General features: G+C 47.1%; 1 protein-coding gene across 3 annotated transcripts; it reads right to left on the reverse strand.

Moving 5' to 3' along the window:
- Positions 1-1516: 1516 nt before the first annotated feature.
- Positions 1517-22936, reverse strand: DECR2 (2,4-dienoyl-CoA reductase 2). Of its 3 annotated transcripts, none has more exons than XM_063934770.1 (11): positions 22706-22936; positions 22146-22251; positions 21166-21283; positions 19499-19567; positions 19294-19345; positions 12132-12267; positions 11864-11988; positions 4103-4196; positions 3069-3173; positions 2664-2852; positions 1517-1750 (listed from the first exon to the last, which is right to left on the reverse strand). In XM_063934770.1, exons 2-11 carry the CDS (start codon positions 22237-22239, stop codon positions 1716-1718), a joined length of 1017 nt encoding a protein of 338 aa, XP_063790840.1. In that variant the 5' UTR covers positions 22240-22251; positions 22706-22936; the 3' UTR covers positions 1517-1715. The 3 variants fall into 3 exon arrangements, with proteins under 3 accessions (XP_063790840.1, XP_063790841.1, XP_063790842.1); XM_063934771.1 differs by having other exon boundaries at positions 2638-2852; positions 22706-22933; XM_063934772.1 differs by lacking the exon at positions 22146-22251 and having other exon boundaries at positions 22706-22925.
- Positions 22937-23598: the final 662 nt, after the last annotated feature.

A 23598-nucleotide genomic window follows, 5' to 3' on the forward strand; every position in this document is an offset into this window, starting at 1 on the left:
CACCATGGTAAGCAGGGGAGAGTCCGGGGAGCTTCCTCTCAGCGGTGTGCTGTGGAGAAAATGGCGCCAGTGAGTGCTGAGGAACAAGCTCCGCCCCCTCAGCGGCGGGCTTCGGTCCCGCTGAAAATATTCAAAAACTGGCGGGGGATCTCTTAAATACAGTGCATAGCCTGTATATATTGTTTTTAGCCAGATTGGAGGTTCCTATTGCTGCCCAGGGCTTCCCCCCTGCGCCCTGCACCCTTACAGTGCCTGCCGTGTGTGTGTTGTGTGAGAGCAATGGCGCGCAGCGTTACCTCAATGAAGATCTGAAGTCTTCTGCCGCCTCTGAAGTCTTCTTTCTTCACATACTCACCCGGCTTCTATCTTCCGGCTCTGCAAGGAGGACGGCGGCGCGGCTCCGGGACGAACGGCGAGGGTGAGACCTGCGTTCCGTTCCCTCTGGAGCTAATGGTGTCCAGTAGCCTAAGAAACAGAGCCTAAAATTAAAGTAGGTCTGTTTCTCTCCCCTCAGTCCCTCGATGCAGGGAGTTTGTTGCCAGCAGGCTCCTTGAAAATAAAAAACCTAACAAAATTACTTTCTTTTCAGGAAACTCAGGAGAGCTCCCTGTAAAGCACCCAGTCTCCTCTGGGCACAGTATTAAACTGAGGTCTGGAGGAGGGGCATAGAGGGAGGAGCCAGTGCACACCCATACCTAAAGTTCTTTTTTAGTGCCCATGTCTCCTGCGGAGCCCGTCTATCCCCCTGGTCCTTACGGAGTCCCCAGCATCCTCTAGGACGTAAGAGAAAAGAAAAAATAATAATAATAACGTATAGTAACAACTGCAGGATGTAATGTGAAAATCCATAGAGAACAGCTGTCGTAAGGTGGAGAATACCTTTAAATGTGTAAATCCCCTGTAATGGAAAGTAAGATTTAGGGGCCAGATTTACAACAGCAGCCCTTGTTTTTTTCAGAGGTACACTGATCCATTAGAAGACCTATGGAAAGCTTCCTGTTACTGAATGTGTAATTTTATCTGCCACCAAACAACCATGGTCAGATTTGCAGTACTCTAAAAGAGTTTAATAGTACACTAAAATAAACTGTAAGAACGCCCACTCAAATTGCAAATAAATATTTAAATAGTGCTTCTTCTATTGCCACTGTTTCTCATGCGTTCTTAATTACGTTCTGCATTGAGACACAAAGGATGGGCCCTCTAGCCTTATTACAGCTATACAAACAACAGCCAGGTTTACTGAATGTCAAGTGGAGCCAAGTTCCAGTAGTTGGTGGTGATGTGTAGACACCTGGTGGCCAAAGTGTGCATTACGCACAGGGTTTTACATATCTAGGCTGAGGACAGAGTGCCCTTACTGCACCCCCACATTAGTCAACACGCTGGGTTTGCCAGGACAAGATTGTTGATACACGAATATTAACCACAGAGAGAGAGAAAGTGAGTGAGTGAGTGAGTGAGTGTGTGTCACATTCCCTCAAGGTGTGTATAACAATACACGTTAACCAAACAATGAAATATACAACTTTAATTATTAACAATTGTTCATGTTTTGTAAAAAGCTATAACACATCCCCCACACTGAAATGCAGCCTCCGCAGTCACATCAGGATATGCCACCACTGTGTCCGTCAACACGGAAAACTGCACCAACTGGGGATGGAAGGAAGGTATGATTCAGAGCAATTACTGTTGATCAAATGCCGCACTTGTTACTTGCTTTTCTTCTTTTCAGAAGACCAGAGATCTGTGAATGAAACCAAGCAGAGGTCAGGAAGGGCTCGGAAGATCTGTACCCCACCCCGAGGGGCGCAGATTACATTTATAAGATCCCTCTGTGAGACGCCAGCACAGAATAAAGTGTTCATACAGAACTAACAGTAGGCCGACCTATGGTTGGTGAAAGGCATCGTTATCCAATCACGGGCCAACGGATACTCGCACCCTTAAGACACTGTACATGGGGGCTTCATAATTACCAGCAGGATGGTTGGTAGGCCTGTGCCTTAGGAAGAGTGCAGAATAATCTCTGCCTATAATTGCTGGGTGTGATGGGGAGCAGGAATAGAGAACGTTCTCGTACAGAACAGATGTCCGGCAGGGCTTCAATATGTTTCAGGATTGTTTCATGGAAATGATCTCTGCGGTAAGTGGATATTGAATAGTAGCACATGATTTGCGGGAGATGTACTAAAGCCTTGGAGAGTGGTAGAGATAATCAGCTCCTAACTGCCAAGTTACAGGCTGAAGGACAGATGTATTAAGCCCAAAGAAGTGATAAGTGCAAGGTGATAACGCACCAGCCAATCAGTTCCAATATGTAAATTGACAGGAGCTGATTGGCTAGTACATTATCACCTTCCACTTATCACTGCTTTATCACTTCTCCAGGCTTAATACATCTGCCCCTTAGTTGGAAAAATGACAGCTAGGAGCTGATTGGTTGGTCGTTTATTTTTCTCCACTTTATCACTCTCTTAATGCGTTAGGACCCAGAACTCCACCTTTTCCCCTGCAATTGGTTATGACAGCTGAAGCAGAGATCACTTCTCAATTCTGTCTAGAGAACACTGCAGGGATTCCCTCAAACTGCCAATGGGAGCCCCCTCTCTGTATTCTAAAGGGTAACATCACCTAGAGGTGAGCAGAAGGAGGGCTACCCAGCGATGCTGACAGATGATTGGCAGATGTCATCCAGGATCCACCATCCATCACCAGGGTTGTGCCAGTCACGTAGGATGCCAACGGGCTGGCCAAGAATAGAGCTCCGTGTGCGATCTCAGTCTTATTGCCCATCCGTTGTAAGGGTATAGTGTTCCATACTCCGGCAACCTCTGCGGCAGCCCCACCTACACCAGATGGGAGTTCAAATGAGCGCGGTAAAAACAAGAGCGGCAAATAAATGATACACGTATATAGTAACACATAACCTCACCCAGACAGTACAACAGTAATATTGCATTTATTAGTGGTGGTATGACCGCTGTTTAATGTCCTAAGTGGCCGTCCCTGCTGGACACACGTATATAGAATGAACTTTAACTATACTTTAATTAGACACTCACCCAGTCTGCGCATCCCCTCTGTGCCAGAGATGGGCCCCGGAGCCAGGCCGTTCACCCGCACCTTGCTGGGGCCCCACTCCACTGCCAGGTGCTTGGTCATGGCGTCTGTGGGAAAAGAATGAAGAGCAGATTAGGGAATAAACACCATACACAGTAACAAACAAGAACGGAGGAATTCGTGCAACACGTCAGGAGGACAATGGCCCTCATTCCGAGTTGATCGCTCGCTAGCTGCTTTTAGCAGCAATGCAAACGCTAGGCTGCCGCCCTCTGGGAGTATATCTTAGCTTAGCAGAAGTGCGACCGAAAGGATCGCAGAACTGCTCCAAAATATTTTCGAGCAGTTTCTGAGTAGCTGCAGACCTACTCAGCGCTTGCGATCACTTCAGACTATTCAGTTCCTGTTTTGACGTCACAAACACACCCTGCGTTCGGCCAGCCACTCCCCCGTTTTCTCAGGCACGCCTGCGTTTGTATCTGACACGCCTGCGTTTTTTAGCACACTCCCTGAAAACGGTCAGTTTCCTCCCAGAAACACCCACTTCCTGTCAATCACTCACCGATCAGCAGAGCGACTGAAAAGCGTCGCTAGACCTTGTGTGACACTGCATCGTTTGTTGTAAAAGTACGCCGCGCTTGCGCATTGCATCCCATACGCATGCGCAGAAGTGCCTTTTTTTAGCCTGATCGCTGCGCTGCGAACAACGGCAGCTAGCGATCAACTCGGAATGAGGGCCAATGTGGCTTCGATGCAGCGTACGTATAGAGCATACAAGTGCAGGAACAGAGACGGACTCAACTAGTGTTACAGTAAGTGTCAATTAGGTGATTGTTTTGTAAAACATTGCTATAGACCAGCGTAGCCACAGCAGCCAGGCTTTATCATGTGCTTGTAGCTGCCGTGGCAACATACAGCCCCAAGAATATATATATATATATATATATATATATAAGGTATATATAAGGTCCTTACCTACAGCTGACTTGTCACAGGTCACACACAGCCCCAGAGAGTTTATACATAAGGTCCTTACCTATAGCTGCCTTGGCACTGCCCGCATGCATTTGCAGGGCTTGTCCCTTGTAGCTCAGTGTAGCTGTGATGTTTATAATGACGCCACCATTGTCCTTTAAAATAATAATCATTTTATTTATATAGTGCTTTTTCTCCAATAGGACTCAAGATGCTTAAGAAAACCTGTATTGTTTCTAACCCGGCCGCCATCATATGTTATAATAAGATTTTACTCACCGGTAAATCTATTTCTCGTAGTCCGTAGTGGATGCTGGGACTCCGTAAGGACCATGGGAATAGCGGCTCCGCAGGAGACTGGGCACAACTAAAGAAAGCTTTAGGACTACCTGGTGTGCACTGGCTCCTCCCACTATGACCCTCCTCCAGACCTCAGTTAGGATACTGTGCCCGGAAGAGCTGACACAATAAGGAAGGATTTTGAATCCCGGGTAAGACTCATACCAGCCACACCAATCACACCGTACAACCTGTGATACTATACCCAGTTAACAGTATGAAATATAACTGAGCCTCTCAACAGATGGCTCAACAATAACCCTTTAGTTAGGCAATAACTATATACAAGTATTGCAGACAATCCGCACTTGGGATGGGCGCCTAGCATCCACTACGGACTACGAGAAATAGATTTACCGGTGAGTAAAATCTTATTTTCTCTGACGTCCTAAGTGGATGCTGGGACTCCGTAAGGACCATGGGGATTATACCAAAGCTCCCAAACGGGCGGGAGAGTGCGGATGACTCTGCAGCACCGAATGAGCAAACTCTAGGTCCTCCTCAGCCAGGGTATCAAACATGTAGACTCTTGCAAAAATGTTTGTACCCGACCAAGTAACAGCTCGGCAAATTTGTAAAGCCGAGACCCCTCGGGCAGCCGCCCAAGAAGAGCCCACTTTCCTCGTGGAATGGGCTTTTACAGATTTAGGGTGCGGCAGTCCAGCCACAGAATGTGCAAGTTGAATCGTGCTACAGATCCAGCGAGCAATAGTCTGCTTAGAAGCAGGAGCACCCAGCTTGTTGGGTGCATACAGGATAAATAGCGAGTCAGTTTTCCTGACTCCAGCCGTCCTGGAAACATATATTTTTCAGGGCCCTGACTACGTCCAGTAACTTGGAATCCTCCAAGTCCCAAGTAGCCGCAGGCACCACAATAGGTTGGTTCACATGAAAAACTGATACCACCTTAGGAAGGAATTGGGAACGAGTCCTCAATTCCGCCTTATCCATATAAAAAATCAGATAAGGGCTTTAGCATGACAAAGCCGCCAATTCTGATACACGCCTGGCCGACGCCAAGGCCAACAGCATGACCACTTTCCACGTGAGGTATTTTAGCTCCACGGATTTAAGTGGCTCAACCCAATGCGACTTCAGGAAATCCAACACCACGTTGAGATCCCACGGTGCCACTGGAGGCACAAACGGGGGCTGACTATGCAGCACTCCCTTAACAAAAGTCTGAACTTCAGGCAGTGAAGCCAGTTCTATTTTGGAAGAAAATCGATAGAGCCGAAATCTGGACCTTAATGGAACCCAATTTTAGGCCCATAGTCACCCCTGACTGTAGGAAGTGCAGAAATCGACCTAGCTGAAATTCCTCCGTTGGGGCCTTCCTGGCCTCACAGCACGCAACATATTTCCGCCATATGCGGTGATAATGGTTTGCGTTCACTTCTTTCCTAGCTTTAATTAGCGTAGGGATAACTTCCTCCAGAATGCCCTTTTCCTTCAGGATCCGGCGTTCAACCGCCATGCCGTCAAACGCAGCCGCGGTACGTCTTGGAACAGACAGGCCCCCTGCTGCAGCAGGTCCTGTCTGAGCGGCAGAGGCCATGGGTCCTCTGAGATCATTTCTTGGAGTTCTGGGTACCAAGCTCTTCTTGGCCAATCCGGAACAATGAGTATAGTTCTTACTCCTCTCCTTCTTATTATTCTCATTACCCTGGGTATGAGAGGCAGAGAAGGGAACACATACACCGACTGGTACACCCACGGTGTTACCAGAGCGTCCACAGCTATCGCCTGAGGGTCCCCTGACCTGGCGCAATATCTTTTTAGCTTTTTGTTGAGGCGGGACGCCATCATGTCCACCTGTGGCCTTTCCCAACGGTGTACAATCATTTGGAAGACTTCTGGATGAAGTCCCCACTCTCCCGGGTGGAGGTCGTGTTTGCTGAGAAAGTCTGCTTCCCAGTTGACCACTCCGGGAATGAACACTGCTGACAGTGCTAACACATGATTTGCCGCCCATCGGAGAATCCTTGTGGCTTCTGCCATCGCCATCCTGCTTCTTGTGCCGCCCTGTCGGTTTACATGAGCGACCGCCGTGATGTTGTCTGACTGGATCAGCACCGGCCGGTGTTGAAGCAGGGGTCTAGCCTGACTTAGGGCATTGTAAATGGCCCTTCGTTCCAGAATATTTATGTGTAGGGAAGTCTCCTGACTTTTCCATAGTCCTTGGAAGTTTCTTCCCTGTGTGACTGCCCCCCAGCCTCGAAGGCTGGCATCCGTGGTCACCAGGACCCAGACCTGTATGCCGAATCTGCGGCCCTCTCGAAGATGAACACTCTGCAGCCACCACAACAGCGACACCCTGGCCCTTGGAGACAGGGTTATCCGCCGATGCATCTGAAGATGCGACCCGGACCACTTGTCCAACAGATCCCACTGGAAGATCCTTGCATGGAACCTGCCGAATGGAATTTCTTCGTAAGAAGCTACCATCTTTCCCAGGGCTCGCGTGCATTGATGCACCGACACCTGTATTTGTATTAGGAGGTCTCTGACTAGAGATGACAACTCCTTGGCCTTCTCCTCCGGGAGAAACCCTTTTTCCTGTTCTGTGTCCAGAACCATACCCAGGAACAGTAGACGCGTCGTAGGAACCAGCTGCGACTTTGTAATATTCAGAATCCAGCCGTGCTGTTGTAGCACTTCCCGAGATAGTGCTACTCCGACGAACAACTGCTCCCTGGACCTCGTCTTTATAAGGAGATCGTCCAAGTACGGGATAATTATTTCGGCCATTACCTTGGTAAATAAAAAGCCAAAAACACCTGGCGCTGTGATTGACTACAGACGAATGCAGCAATCCCAAAAGGGTCTTTGGTTTTAACCCTTACTATAGAACTACAAGAAAAACAAAGCTGGGACTGCGCAATTCACTCTGATATGGATATTTATTATCACATAAAATTAATCTCTAAAAACATTTAAACATATTTCAACACATACAAACACATACAATACTAGATGCCGGCCAGCATCACATAAAAATTATAATATGAAACCAATTAATATATCGCTAATGGGTCTAATAATAGAGGATATACTACTTGCTTCCAATATATGCCTAATACACTTTATATCCTAAATTTATACGCTAAAAATGAACCATTAATAACTTTCTCTTGAAAATATTAGTTATATCACTTCCAATAGATTTAAACCAAGATAGATTGTCCAGCGCTTTTTTTTGGTTTGTGACATGCAACCATGCCGAGTATTTTTCCTTTTAGATAGTGATATTTTATCCCAGCATTAATTCAGTTAATAGCTCGGTCCAAATTAGAAAGTCTCTCTCCTCAATTAAAAAGACATCCACATTCAATTATGCACTTAGAACCGCATTATCCACATTTCGGGCTTCTGCCGTTTAGCTAGGCAGATCATACATGATTAAAGCCTCTTATAAAGCAATTATAGCATTCCACTTTTTCAGGGTATAATACTATGCCTGTGCAATGTTCTTGGATAAACCCCTCCCGGCTGGTTTTAGCCTTATCTGGAGCCTCCGGGTTCTCACTGCGGCGTGTTTCTCTTCCCAACCTCAGTGGGGTTTCTTATGCCTGCGGCCGGCCGGCCCGTTAGTGTCTCCGCTGCTAACTCCTGTAACGACAGACGCGTTTCCCCGCCTTCTATTGCGTCGGCGGCTTCTTCAGCGTAAATACCCTCGGTGCCGGGGACAGACCAACGGCAACGTCTGGAATTGGTAATGACAATCCTGTACCACAATTTTGAGGTACTCCTGGTGAGGAGGGTAAATAGGGACATGCAGGTAAGGATCCTTGATGTCCAGTGATACCATGAAATTCTCCAGGCTTGCAATAATCGCCCTGAGCGATTCCATTTTGAACTTGAACCTTCGTATATAAGTGTTCAAGGATTTCAATTTTAGAATGGGTCTCACCGAACCGTCTGGTTTCGGTACCCCAAACATTTTGGAATAGTAACCCCGGCCTTGTTGAAGGAGGGGTCCCTTGATTTCACCTGCTGGAAGTACAGCTTGTGAATTGCCGCCAGTACTACCTCCCTTTCTCCGAGGGCAGCAGGCAAGGCTGATGTGAGGTAACGGCGAGGGGGAGTCGCCTCGAACTCCAGCTTGTATCCCTGTGATACTACTTGCAGAATCTAGGGATCCACCTGTGGGCAAGCCCACTGGTCCCTGAAGTTCCCGAGATGCGCCCCCACCGCACTTGTCTCCACCTGTGGAGCCCCAGCGTCATGCGGTGGACTCAGAGGAAGCGGGGGAAGATTTTTGATCCTGGGAACTGGCTGTCTGGTGCAGCTTTTTCCTTCTTCCCTTGTCTCTGTGCAGAAAGGAAGCGCCTTTGACCCGCTTGCTTTTCTGAAGCCGAAAGGACTGTACCTGAAAATACGGTGCTTTCTTAGGCTGTGAGGAAACCTGAGGTAAAAATTTTTCTTCCCAGCTGTTGCTGTGGATACGAGGTCCCAGAGACCATCCCCAAACAATTCCTCACCCTTATAAGGTAGAATCTCCATGTGCCTTTTAAAGTCAGCATCACCTGTCCACTGCCGGGTCTCTAATACCCTCCTGGCAGAATGGACATTGCCTTAATTCTGGATGCCAGCCGGCAAATATCCCTCTGTGCATCCCTCATATATAAGACGACGTCATTAATATGCTCTATGTTAGCAAAATATTATCTCTGTCTAGGGTATTAATATTATCTGACAGGGTATCAGACCACGCTGCAGCAGCACTATTCATGCTGAGGCAATTGCAGGTCTCAGTATAGTACCTGAGTGTGTATATACAGACTTCAGGATAGCCTCCTGCTTTTTATCAGCAGGCTCCTTCAAAGTGGCCGTATCCTAAGACGGCAGTGCCACCTTTTTTGACAAACGTGTGAGCGCCTTATCCACCCTAGGGGATATCTCCCAACGTGACCTATCCTCTGGCGGGAAAGGGTACGCCATCAGTAACTTTTTAGAAATTACCAGTTTCTTATCGGGGGAACCCACGCTTCTTTACACACTTCATTCACTCATCTGATGGGGGAACAAAACACTGGCTGTTTTTTCTCCCCAAACATAAAACCCCTTTTATGTGGTAATTGGGTTCATGTCAGAAATGTGTAACACATTTTTCATTGCCGAGATCATGCAACGGATGTTCCTAGTGGATTGTGTATATGTATCAATCTCGTCGACACTGGAGTCAGACTCCGTGTCGACATCTGTGTCTGCCATCTGAGGTAACGGGCGTTTTTTGAGCCCCTGATGGCCTTCGAGACGCCTGGGCAGGCGCGGGCTGAGAAGCCGGCTGTCCCACAGATGTTACGTCATCCAGCCTTTTATGTAAGGAGTTGACATTGTCGGTTAATACCTTCCCCCTATCCATCCACTCTGGTGTCGGCCCCACAGGGGGCGACATCCCATTTATCGGCCTCTGCACCGCCTCCACTTAACCTTCCTCATCCAACATGTCGACACAGCCGTACCAACACACCGCGCACACACAGGGAATGCTCTGACTGAGGACAGGACCCCACAAAGTCCTTTGGGGAGACAGAGAGAGAGTATGCCAGCACACACCAGAGCGCTATATAATGCAGGGATTAACACTATAACTGAGTGATTTTTCCCCCAATAGCTGCTTGTAAACACATATTGCGCCTAAATTTAGTGCCCCCCCTCTCTTTTTAACCCTTTGAGCCTGAAAACTACAGGGGAGAGCCTGGGGAGCTGTCTTCCAGCTGCACTGTGAAGAAAAAATGGCGCCAGTGTGCTGAGGGAGATAGCCCCGCCCCTTTTTCGGCGGACTTTTCTCCCGCTTTTTTCATGGATTCTGGCAGGGGTAATTTATCACATATATAGCCCTGGGACTATATATTGTGTAGATTTGCCAGCCAAGGTGTATTATATTGCCCTCAGGGCGCCCCCCCCCCCAGCGCCCTGCACCCATCAGTGACCGGAGTGTGAGGTGTGCATGAGGAGCAATGGCGCACAGCTGCAGTGCTGTGCGCTACCTTGTTGAAGACAGAAGTCTTCTGCCGCCGATTTTCTGGAACACTTCTTGCTTCTGGCTCTGTAAGGGGGCCGGCGGCGCGGCTCCGGGACCGAACGATCGAGGTCGGGTCCTGTGTTCGATCCCTCTGGAGCTAATGGTGTCCAGTAGCCTAAGAAGCCCAAGCTACCACCAGTTAGGTAGGTTCGCTTCTTCTCCCCTTAGTCCCTCGCTGCAGTGAGTCTGTTGCCAGCAGATCTCACTGTAAAATAAAAAACCTAAAATATACTTTCTTTCTAGGAGCTCAGGAGAGCCCCTAGTGTGCATCCAGCTCAGCCGGGCACAAGATTCTAACTGAGGTCTGTAGGAGGGTCATAGTGGGAGGAGCCAGTGCACACCAGGTAGTCCTAAAGCTTTCTTTAGTTGTGCCCAGTCTCCTGCGGAGCCGCTATTCCCATGGTCCTTACGGAGTCCCAGCATCCACTTAGGACGTCAGAGAAATAATGTAATTATTTGTAGATCCTAATTAACTTAGGAACACAACTTCACACAGAGAGGTAAGTCAGCTTACATGTAATATACACAGACATTTCTAAACACTGAGATATACACAGACAATATCAAAACCGTAGTGTCGTCTACAGCAATCAGATTTTGTCTTACTTAAAAGAACAGAAACAGAACGTTGTGACATCGGTGTTAGCATGTATGAGACCGCCCTCCAATGCATTCGCAATTAGATTGCGGAGGTATCGGATCTAAGGTTGACCCAAGGCAGCGCAGCCAGGTGGTCGTCAGTCGTCTTTTGTTTCGGACCAGCTGCGTGTGACGTCACGCAGCCACCCCGAAAACACTCCCAACATGCCACCGTTCGGTACTCCCTGCCCCCCCAATGCCACTCCGATGGCCGCTGCCATCAATCACACTTCCTGGATGCGGCGGCAATGTGTAAAGTTGCACATGCGCACTGCGGTCAGTGCGCATGCACAGACCAGATGGACGTGGCCGCTGTGAGCAACCGTGCTGCTGCGCCCATTTCTGAATTAGGTCCAAAGTCTGCAACTCAGTTACCAGCTGCAAAAATGGGTTGGGTATAAAATCCTGGCAGTCAGAATACAGACCGTGGGATTACGGCGGATCGCAGTAAGTATTTTCACCCTACCCCTAATCCTAACCATCCCCACCCGCAGCCTAACCCTAACCTCCCCCTAGTGTTTAGCCCAAAGCCCAAGGCCGGTACTTACCTTCTGGATACCGCTGTCGGTATTCTGACTACACATCCCCGGGATCCTGACCACATCCCCTACTAAACCTCTATGTACAGTGACTTTACACAGATTGTTACTGCAGTGAAAAGGAAGCAGGTAACACGTCCTACACTCACCAGTACAACCAGATCACCCCAAGGAACAATCAGCCTTGTGCACTGACCTGGCTGCACTCATACCTGAGTATACAGCTGCTATAGGCGACAGTATACAGATGTTTTGTACTGCATGCTAGGCTTACCCGAAAGAAGCGCTCAAACAAGATCTTGCTGGCATTGAATGTTCCCATTGTGTCTATGTCGAGAACGACCTTAAAGGCATTAAACGATAAGGAGCTGGCAGGGCAGAGAAAATTCCCAGCAGCATCTGTATGGGAAGACATAGGAACAAGAGGTAAGTGTGGGTGTACATATCTACTGAACAGGAGAGAAGAACAGAGGGGCAGCTGTAATTAGCTTTGCCAGGGCAACATGCCAACAAGTAGTAACACCCGTCACAGGAGTACTTACTGTTCACAAGGATATCTATTCGTGAGAATGTCCTCAGAGCCTCCTCTACGGCCTTATTCAAGCTCTCTGGCTGTCGCACATCCGCTGACAGCGCAAGACAGCGTCGGCCCGTGGCGGAACGTAACTTCTCCGCTGCCTGGGAAAAGAGACACATCCAGTACTGCCGTTTTATGCAAGATATATATTCCTATATATAGTGGAGGCCTGTCAGTGAATCGAGTCTTCTTTAACAACAACATACCTAGAGCACACACACATATTTTTATCGGCACTAAGATTTTGATCAATTAAAAATTATCCATTTTGGTCTATTGCAGATGCTGTTTTTAACCAGGGACTTCAACCTCCAAAAATATTGTTTGTGTAACTGTCCCTAACAAAGGGGAATGTATGTGCTAGACAGAGACATAAAGGGACATGTACTAAGCAGTGATAAAAGTGGAGAAGTGAGCCAGTGGAGAAGTTGCCCATGTCAACCAATCAGCATTGATGTAACCTTTATAATTTGCATACTATAAACATATACAGAGCAGCTCATTGGTTGCCATGGGCAACTACTCCAGTGGCTCACTTCTCCACTTTTATCACTGTTTAGTACATGTCCCCCTTAGGTCATTCCTCAGCAGGTCAGGAGCAAGTTAAGGGGACAGTACCTGATGTATCTTTCCCTGTTTTCTGTAATACTTTCTGACCTGACCATGCCCCCCTCACACTCCAACCCTAATTATGTCATATCCCCCTGTCATTAGGACACACTCTGCATACTGTAAAGAAGATTACCGCACCTTTAATTGAACTCTGTGAGGAAATACAGGGATTAGGGGAAGGCAAACAATGGAACTGTTCTTAGAGGTGCACAATGCAAGCAGGCTTACAAACACCACCATAAAAACTATACTAATAAACAATTCTAAAGTTCAACATAAATAAATATAACATTTATTTATTGAGGGATGCTTATTTGTTCTAAATGGAACTCTCTGTATGTGTAATATAATGTGTATATGTGTTATATAATACCCCCCAGCAATAACGCTCATGCCTTTCACAGGCCTACAATTTTAGTGTAACTTCCCAAAAATATACTGATAACCTCTAGATTAGTGAATATCATCCACACTTTAAGCATGACATGAAGCCAGTAGTTCCCAAACTTTTTTGAATCACGACACCCTAGAGCAGTGATGGAGAACCTTTGGCACTCCAGCTGTTGTTGAACTACACATCCCAGCATGCCCTGCTACAGTTTTGCTATTTGGCCATGCTAAAACTGTAGCAGGGCATGCTGGGATGTGTAGTTCAACAACAGCTGGAGTGCCAAAGGTTCCCCATCGCTGTGCTAGAGTATCAGATATTTTTGTTCATGGCACCCATAAGTTTCTTATGGAGAAATTCAGAAAATAAGAATTTACTTACCGATAATTCTATTTCTCGGAGTCCGTAGTGGATGCTGGGGTTCCTGAAAGGACCATGGGGAATAGCGGCTCCGCAGGAGACAGGGCACAAAAAGTAAAGCTTTAGGATCAGGTGGTGTGCACTGGCTCCTCCCCCTATGACCCTCCTCCAAGCCTCAGTTAGGATACTGTGCCCGGACGAGCGTACACAATAAGGAAGGATTTTGAATCCCGGGTAAGACTCATACCAGCCACACCAATCACACTGTACAACCTGTGATCTGAACCCAGTTAACAGTATGATAACAGCGGAGCCCCTGAAAAGATGGCTCACAACAATAATAACCCGATTTTTGTAACTATGTACAAGTATTGCAGATAATCCGCACTTGGGATGGGCGCCCAGCATCCACTACGGACTCCGAGAAATAGAATTATCGGTAAGTAAATTCTTATTTTCTCTATCGTCCTAGTGGATGCTGGGGTTCCTGAAAGGACCATGGGGATAATACCAAAGCTCCCAAACGGGCGGGAGAGTGCGGATGACTCTGCAGTACCGAATGAGAGAACTCCAGGTCCTCCTTAGCCAGGGTATCAAATTTGTAGGATTTTACCAACGTGTTTGCCCCTGACTAAATAGCCGCTCGGCAAAGTTGTAAAGCCGAGACCCCTCGGGCAGCCGCCCAAGATAAGCCCACCTTCCTTGTGGAATGGGCATTTACATATTTTGGCTGTGGCAGGCCTGCCACAGAATGTGCAAGCTGAATTGTATTACACATCCAACTAGCAATAGTCTGCTTAGAAGCAAGAGCACCCAGTTTGTTGGGTGCATACAGGATAACAGCAAGTCAGTTTTCCTGACTCCAGCCGTCCTGGAACCTATATTTACAGGGCCCTGACAACATCTAGCAACCTGGAGTCCTCCAAGTCCCTAGTAGGCGCAAGGCACCAAAATAAGCTGGTTCAGGTGAAACACTGACACCACCTTAGGGAGAGAACTGGGGACGAGTCCGCAGCTCTGCCCTGTCCAAATGGACAACCAGATATGGGCTTTTTTGAGAAAAAAACCACCAATTTGACACTCGCCTGGTCCAGGCCAGGGCCAAGAGCATGGTCACTTTTCATGTGAGATGCTTCAAAATCCACAGATTTGACTGGTTTTAAACCAATGTGATTTGAGGAATCCCAGAACTACGTTGAGATCCCACAGTGCCACTGGAGGCACAAAAGGGGGTTGTATATGCAATACTCCCTTGACAAACTTCTGGACTTCAGGAACTGAAGCCACTTCTTTCTGGAAGAAAATCGACAGGGCCGAAATTTGAACCTTAATGGACCCCAATTTGAGGCCCATAGACACTCCTGTTTGCAGGAAATGCAGGAATCGACCGAGTTGAAATTTCTTCGTGGGGCCTTTCTGGCCTCACACCACGCAACATATTTTTGCCACATGTGGTGATAATGTTGTGCGGTCACCTCCTTTCTGGCTTTGACCAGGGTAGGAATGACCTCTTCCGGAATGCCTTTTTCCCTTAGGATCCGGCGTTCCACCGCCATGCCGTCAAACGCAGCTGCGGTAAGTCTTGGAACAGACATGGTACTTGCTGAAACAAGTCCCTTCTTAGCGGCAGAGGCCATAAGTCCTCTGTGAGCATCTCTTGAAGTTCCGGGTACCAAGTCCTTCTTGGCCAATCCGGAGCCATGAGTATAGTTCTTACTCCTCTACGTCTTATAAGTCTCAGTACCTTAGGTATGAGAAGCAGAGGATGGAACACATACACCGACTGGTACATCCATGGTGTTACCAGAACGTCCACAGCTATTGCCTGAGGGTCTCTTAACCTGGCGCAATACCTGTCCCGTTTTTTGTTCAGACGGGACGCCATCATGTCCACCTTTGGTATTTCCCAACGGTTTACAATCATGTGGAAAACTTCCCGATGAAATTTCCACTCTGCCGGGTGGAGGTCGTGCCTGCTGAGGAAGTCTGCTTCCCAGTTTCCATTCCCGGAATGAAACACTGCTGACAGTGCTATCACATGATTTTCCGCCCAGCGAAAAGTCCTTGCAGTTTTTTCCATTGCCCTCCTGCTTCTTGTGCCGCCCTGTCTATTTACGTGGGCGACTGCCGTGATGTTTTTCCCACTGGATCAATACCGGCTGACCTTGAAGCAGAGGTCTTGCTAAGCTTAGAGTATTATAAATTTACCCTTAGCTCCAGTATATTTATGTGGAGAAAAGTCTCCAGACTTGATCACACTCCCTGGAAATTTTTTCCTTGTGTGACTGCTCCCCAGCCTCTCGGGCTGGCCTCCGTGGTCACCAGCATCCAATCCTGAATGCCGAATCTGCGGCCCTCTAGAAGATGAGCACTCTGTAACCACCACAAGAGAGACACCCTTGTCCTTGGATATAGGGTTATCCGCTGATGCATCTGAAGATGCGATCCGGACCATTTGTCCAGCAGATCCCACTGAAAAATTCTTGCGTGAAATCTGCCGAATGGAATTGCTTCGTAGGAAGTCACCATCTTTACCAGGACCCTTGTGCAATGATGCACTGATTTTAGGAGGTTCCTGACTAGCTCGGATAACTCCCTGGCTTTCTCTTCCGGGAGAAACACCTTTTTCTGGACTGTGTCCAGAATCATCCCTAGGCACAGCAGACTTGTCGTCGGGATCAGCTGCGATTTTGGAATATTTAGAATCCACCCGTGCTGTTGTAGCAGTATCCGAGATAGTGCTACTCCGACCTCCAACTGTTCCCTGGACTTTGCCCTTATCAGGAGATCGTCCAAGTAAGGGATAATTAAGACGCCTTTTCTTCGAAGAAGAATCATCATTTCGGCCATTACCTTGGTAAAGACCCGGGGTGCCGTGGACAATCCAAACGGCAGCGTCTGAAACTGATAGTGACAGTTCTGTACCACGAACCTGAGGTACCCTTAGTGAGAAGGGCAAATTTTGGACATGGAGGTAAGCATCCCTGATGTCTCGGGACACTATATAGTCCCCTTCTTCCTGGTTCGTTATCACTGCTCTGAGTGACTCCATCTTGATTTGAACCTTTGTAAGTGTTCAAAATTTTTTTAGATTTAGAATAGGTCTCACCTAGCCTTCTGGCTTCAGTACCACAATATAATGTGGAATAATACCCCTTTTCTTGTTGTAGGAGGGGTAATTTGATTATCACCTGCTGGGAATACAGCTTGTGAATTGTTTCCCATACTGCCTCCTTGTCGGAGGGAGACCTTGGTAAACCAGACTTCAGGAGCCTGCGAAGGGGAAACGTCTCGACATTCCAATCTGTACCCCTGGGATACTACATGTAGGATCCAGGGGTCCTGTACGGTCCCAGCGTCATGCTGAGAGCTTGGCAGAAGCGGTGGAACGCTTCTGTTCCTGGGAATGGGCTGCCTGCTGCAGTCTTCTTCCCTTTCCTCTATCCCTGGGCAGATATGACTCTTATAGGGACGAAAGGACTGAGGCTGAAAAGACGGTGTCTTTTTCTGCAGAGATGTGACTTAGGGTAAAAACGGTGGATTTTCCAGCAGTTGCCGTGGCCACCAGGTCCGATGGACCGACCCCAAATAACTCCTCTTCCTTTATACGGCAATACACCTTTGTGCCGTTTGGTGCATCACCTGACCACTGTCGTGTCCATAAACATCTTCTGGCAGATATGGACATCGCACTTACTCTTGATGCCAGAGTGCAAATATCCCTCTGTGCATCTCGCATATATAGAAAATGCATCCTTTAAATGCTCTATAGTCAATAAAATACTGTCCCTGTCAAGGGTATCAATATTTTTAGTCAGGGAATCCGACCAAGCCACCCCAGCTCTGCACATCCAGGCTGAGGCGATCGCTGGTCGCAGTATAACACCAGTATGTGTGTATATACTTTTTATGATATTTTCCAGCCTCCTGTCAGCTGGCTCCTTGAGGACGGCCCTATCTATAGACGGTACCGCCACTTGTTTTGATAAGCGTGTGAGCGCTTTATCCACCCTAAGGGGTGTTTCCCAACGCGCCCTAACTTCTGGCAGGAAAGGGTATACCGCCCATAATTTTCTATCGGGGGGAACCCACGCATCATCACACACTTCATTTAATTTATCTGATTCAGGAAAAACTACGGTAGTTTTTTCACATCCCACATAATACCCTCTTTTGTGGTACTTGTAGTATCAGAAATATGTAACACCTCCTTCATTGCCCTTAACGTGTGGCCCTAATAAGGAATACGTTTGTTTATTCACCGTCGACACTGGATTCAGTGTCCGTGTCTGTGTCTGTGTCGACCGACTAAAGTAAACGGGCGTTTTAAAACCCCGACGGTGTTTCTGAGACGTCTGGACCGGTACTAATTGTTTGTCGGCCGTCTCATGTCGTCAACCGACCTTGCAGCGTGTTGACATTATCACGTAATTCCCTAAATAAGCCATCCATTCCGGTGTCGACTCCCTAGAGAGTGACATCACCATTACAGGCAATTGCTCCGCCTCCTCACCAACATCGTCCTCATACATGTCGACACACACGTACCGACACACAGCACACACACAGGGAATGCTCTGATAGAGGACAGGACCCACTAGCCCTTTGGAGAGACAGAGGGAGAGTTTGCCAGCACACACCAAAAACGCTATAATTATATAGGGACAACCTTATATAAGTGTTTTCCCTTATAGCATCTTTTATATATTTCTAACGCCAAATTAGTGCCCCCCCTCTCTGTTTTAACCCTGTTTCTGTAGTGCAGTGCAGGGGAGAGCCTGGGAGCCTTCCCTCCAGCCTTTCTGTGAGGGAAAATGGCGCTGTGTGCTGAGGAGATAGGCCCCGCCCCTTTTTCGGCGGGCTCGTCTCCCGCTCTTTAATGGATTCTGGCAGGGGTTAAATATCTCCATATAGCCCCCGGAGGCTATATGCGAGGTATTTTTAGCCAAAAAAGGTTTTCATTTGCCTCCCAGGGCGCCCCCCTCCCAGCGCCCTGCACCCTCAGTGACTGCCGTGTGAAGTGTGCTGAGAGGAAATGGCGCACAGCTGCAGTGCTGTGCGCTACCTTAAGAAGACTGAGGAGTCTTCTGCCGCCGATTCTGGACCTCTTCTCGTTTCAGCATCTGCAAGGGGGCCGGCGGCGAGGCTCCGGTGACCATCCAGGCTGTACCTGTGATCGTCCCTCTGGAGCTAATGTCCAGTAGCCAAAGAAGCCAATCCATCCTGCACGCAGGTGAGTTCACTTCTTCTCCCCTAAGTCCCTCGTTGCAGTGATCCTGTTGCCAGCAGGACTCACTGTAAAATAAAAAACCTAAGCTAAACTTTTCTAAGCAGCTCTTTAGGAGAGCCACCTAGATTGCACCCTTCTCGGCCGGGCACAAAAATCTAACTGAGGCTTGGAGGAGGGTCATAGGGGGAGGAGCCAGTGCACACCACCTGATCCTAAAGCTTTACTTTTTGTGCCCTGTCTCCTGCGGAGCCGCTATTCCCCATGGTCCTTTCAGGAACCCCAGCATCCACTAGGACGATAGAGAAAATATATTAAATGAAGTAAAATTTGTTTATGTCATCCTTGGGTTCAGATATGTGGTGAGGGACAGGATTCGCTTCGGTTTTGTCCACATATTTTATGACTGGCAGGCACAAGCACTGGTTTTGCCTATTCCATAAATAATTTGGTTCTGGACCACCAACTCAGGGCACCCCTGCAAGTGGCCCGAGGCACCCAGTTTGAGAACCACTGCATTAAGCAGAAGAGATATCTTACCTCTGTCACCCTCTGCAGGTTCCTGCTCACAATAACCATGTCACATCCATGCCTAGAGAGAATTGGAGACAGACACTTACGAGACGCGGGTTGACAGCTGCCCCGATATAGAAAAGTGGATTATAGAGGGGTGGTGCAGCATTTGCTTAGAAATAGAGGTACAGGTACAGGTAGAGCAACAGGTGGACAACAGTGAAAGTTTTACCTCATGAATACTTCAGCAATACGGAATCCAATCCCTGAACCCCCTCCGGTAATGAGGGCCACCCTGTCCCTGGTATGAACAGAGGAACCGGATTACTGCTCAGATAATAGGTGAGCATGCAGAAACATATGGACAGAGAGATATTTCCTAGCACAAACAATGAGGTTTCACACTGCATCCACCGCGGGATCCGGATTGAAAGTCGACAGTAACTAGGTCGACAGGGTGTCTAGGTCGACATGTTCTAGGTTGACAGGTCAAAAGGTCGACATGAGTTTTTCGCAATTTCTTACTTTTTTTGAACCTTTTCATACTTAACAATCCACGTGGACTACGATTGGAACGGTAATCTGTGCCGAGCGAATCGGTAGCGGAGCGAAGGCACCATGCCCGAAGCATGGCGAGCCATGCGAGGGGACGCGGTGCACTAATTGGGGTTCCCGGTCACTCTACGAAGAAAACGACACCAAAATAACATTAAAAACTCATGTCGACCTTTTGACCTGTCGACCTAAAGACCCTGTCGACCTAGACACCCTGTCGACCTAGTTACTGTCGACCAATAGTGGTCGGCCTAGTTACTGTCGACTTTCAATACCACACCCAAGCACCGCTGACAGGCTGACTGGCTGCAACAACGGCTCAGACGTGGAAAGAATTTATAACCTACTATTTAGCGTTTATCTGCAATCATCCAGTTATCATGTCACTATCATCCAGTTATCATGTCACTATCATCCAGTTATCATGTCACTATCATCCAGTTATCATGTCACAATCATCCAGTTATCATGTCACTATCATCCAGTTATCATGTCACTCACTGATATAAAGAGCTGGCAGTTAAAATAAAACATTACTGTCAATGCAATCCCCTTTCTCTCTTTAATAGCACAGACTGGCCAGGAGAACAACCAATATGCTAATTATCCTGACTAATACGCTAATTACTTTTCATGGCAGACTAGCACTTCTTCCCACCTGGTCTGCGTCATACTGATCACTCTCCCAAAGTGATTCATCTTCATTCTCATTTGCATTTTAGATCTATGAGTACAATATTTAGTTTAAGTCAAAAACAAAAATATTGTCCCGCAAGGATCCATTTCCTACAGATCACCCTGAAGGGTATCCGTTCACATGGTCGACCATGTTATGGTCGACAGTCATTAGGTCGACCACTATTGCTCGACATTGACATGGTCGACATGGACACATGGTCGACACATGAAAATGGTCGACACATGAAAGGTCGACATGAGTTGTTAAACTTTTTTTACTTTTGGGGAACTTTTCCATACTTTGCGATCCACGTGGACTAAGATTGGAACGGTAATCTGTGCCGAGCGAAGCGATAGCGGAGCGAAGGCACCATGCCCGAAGCATGACGAGCGAAGCGGGTTCCCAGTCACTTTACGCAAAAAACGACACAAAAAACGACACCAAAAAAAGAAAAAAACTCATGTCGACCTTTTCATGTGTTGACCTTTCATGTGTCGACCATTTTCATGTGCCGACCATGTGTCCATGTCAATGTAGACCAATAGTGGTCGACCTAATGACTGTCGACCATAACATGGTCGACCATTCATACCGAAACCCCCTGAAGTGTATAAGACGTGATAAGAGGGAACATTTTATGCCCCAACAAAGCACCTGACACTTACTGGAGGAGAGAGGGGCTATAGAGATAGTTGTAGGATGCGAGGCAATCATCAGTTTCCACATCTTCTGGGGCCTGATCCAGGCTTGGTAGCTCAGACATTGCTCTCCTCCCAGGGATTGCTGAAAGAGTATGAAGTGAGAATTGGGTAAGTATGATGTCTGTTTCTTAAGAGCCCTACACACTTGCAGATATGAACAATCTCGTTCAGTAATGAACGAGAAATTGTTCATATCTTTCAGTGTGTTGGCACCAACGATGATTGATGAGCGGCTCCACGCTCGTTCATCATTGGTGCCGGCTTGTTTATACTTGCAAGCCAATATGGACAATCTCGTCCATATTAGCATGCAGGGCTATGGGGCCGGGTGACGTCAAGGAGTGAAAAAACTTCACACACCCCGCGTCACGCTACTGCCGCCGTATCGGCTGTCGGGCACCTCGGCAAATGTGTAGGGGGCTGTAGAACACACTGTCTATTGGTAAATAATTAAGTAAACCGAGCTAGATGTTCAATTCTGACCAAGACGCAGTCTGTCTGTGAGGAGTTTATACGTCCTACCATTGTGTTTCCTACAGGTGCTCCGGTTTTCTCTTAAAGTCTTAACATATCCCCACTAGGTGAACAGGCTTCCCTGTGCTTTAGGGAATTAAGGGGGAGATGTATCAAGTGCTCAGAATAGTTTTGTCAACAATCACAATGTTGACAGTTATTATATAGACACCATAATGTCGACACGTACAAAACATCAACATATTCAAAATGCTGACTGGCACATAACATCGACACACAATTTTAAGCTTAACAGTAAACCCAACCCTAACATTTCTACTGACAATATTTTGACTGTGTGGGCATTTTAACAATGTTGACATTTCGGTGTCGACAGCATGATGACGGATCAAGTCTTCTAAAGAGTGAAGAAGTGGAGGTGTTACACATATCCACCAATCAGAGTCTAGATGTCATTTTATAGAACGTACTTGATAAATGGTAGCTAGAAGCCGATGGGAAACTTCTCCGCTCCAGCTCCACTGTGGCAGTGATGGTATGATGGGGCTCTGTAAAGTGCTGCATTATACGCACATGCTGTGTAAATAAAGCTTAATAAGTACCTGGGAATGAAGCATTAAGGAACACTAGGGGTATTCTCTGCCAGTATAAGTGCACACACACTGACAGCTATTCACTAACAAGGCTGAAAATCTGGTGCAAGGCTGACTAGTGAGAAGCAAGGTCTGATGATTACAGCCTGCCCTATGATATACTACACTTTGTATCTGGCTGTAGAACAGAAAATAAGGCACAATGCATGTCATGCACTGATTGCAACAATATCATCACAAAGGTTACATTTAGGTTCTGCCTGTGCAGTGTGTGCACAATATGCAATGCAATGTACTGTATACACATGCAGGCACCTTTTCTGCATACTGTACTTGGATCAATGCACTATACAGGTATTGCACATACACTACCCCCGGGATAATCCCCACAAGCTGGCCTAGAGAAGGATATAATAGACAATGAAGCCCACACTCACCACTCACACTTGCAGCTCACGATGGACTTTGCATTCCCCACCTCACTGCTGCACTCTGCAACCTCCGGATCCCAGCCGCAGGGAATCCTGGGAGTTGTAGTTTCAGCTGCATAGACTGGAGCCGACCTGACTGTGTGCTGCTGCTGCTGCTGTGTGGTGTCACTGTCAATTGCAAACAGCTTGTGTGTGGCAGGATGCCTGCCATGCAATCCCCTCACCATGGCCATTGGGTGCCATAAGAAGGTGCCCTCAATCTACAGCCCTAATTTCATCACCCTGTAATGATCCCTCTATTTCAGCACACTGACCCAAAACTACACTAAAACTATGTGGTAAATTTACTAAGGTCTGAGTTTTTTTTTAGAACTGCTGATGTTGCTCATAGCGACCCATCAGATTCTACTTAACATGTATCTAGCTGCTTCTAGAAGATAATAGAATCTGATTGGTTGGTATGGGCAACATCACCAGTTCCAAAAAAAAAACTCCCACCTTAGTAGATTTACTGCTATGAGTATATGCCTGCATGTCAGATGTCACTCTCAGCAGGCAGCTGGACCACTACCATTATCCTGGCTTTATAAGCTGATATAGAAAAGGGTTCTTTAAAATGAGCAAAAAGTGTATTATTACTCAATTCTATAACATTTGGAACCCACAATTTTGAAATATTTGTCCATGGAAATATCCCTATTATTATTATTATTATTATTATTATTATTAATAATAATATTAATAATAATAATGAACTGTACTAGAGAATTCCTGCATATGGAATTTTCACCATTGCTTAGTATTCTTTGAGATTTTTGTACTTCATATTTATGACTTATTTAAAAATTAATCAAACCTGCATCAAGCTGACGCAATGTTATGTGATACCGGCGTAGACG

Source organism: Pseudophryne corroboree, chromosome 7 (genome assembly GCF_028390025.1).
Source record: "Pseudophryne corroboree isolate aPseCor3 chromosome 7, aPseCor3.hap2, whole genome shotgun sequence".
NCBI classification, from domain to species: domain Eukaryota; kingdom Metazoa; phylum Chordata; class Amphibia; order Anura; family Myobatrachidae; genus Pseudophryne; species Pseudophryne corroboree.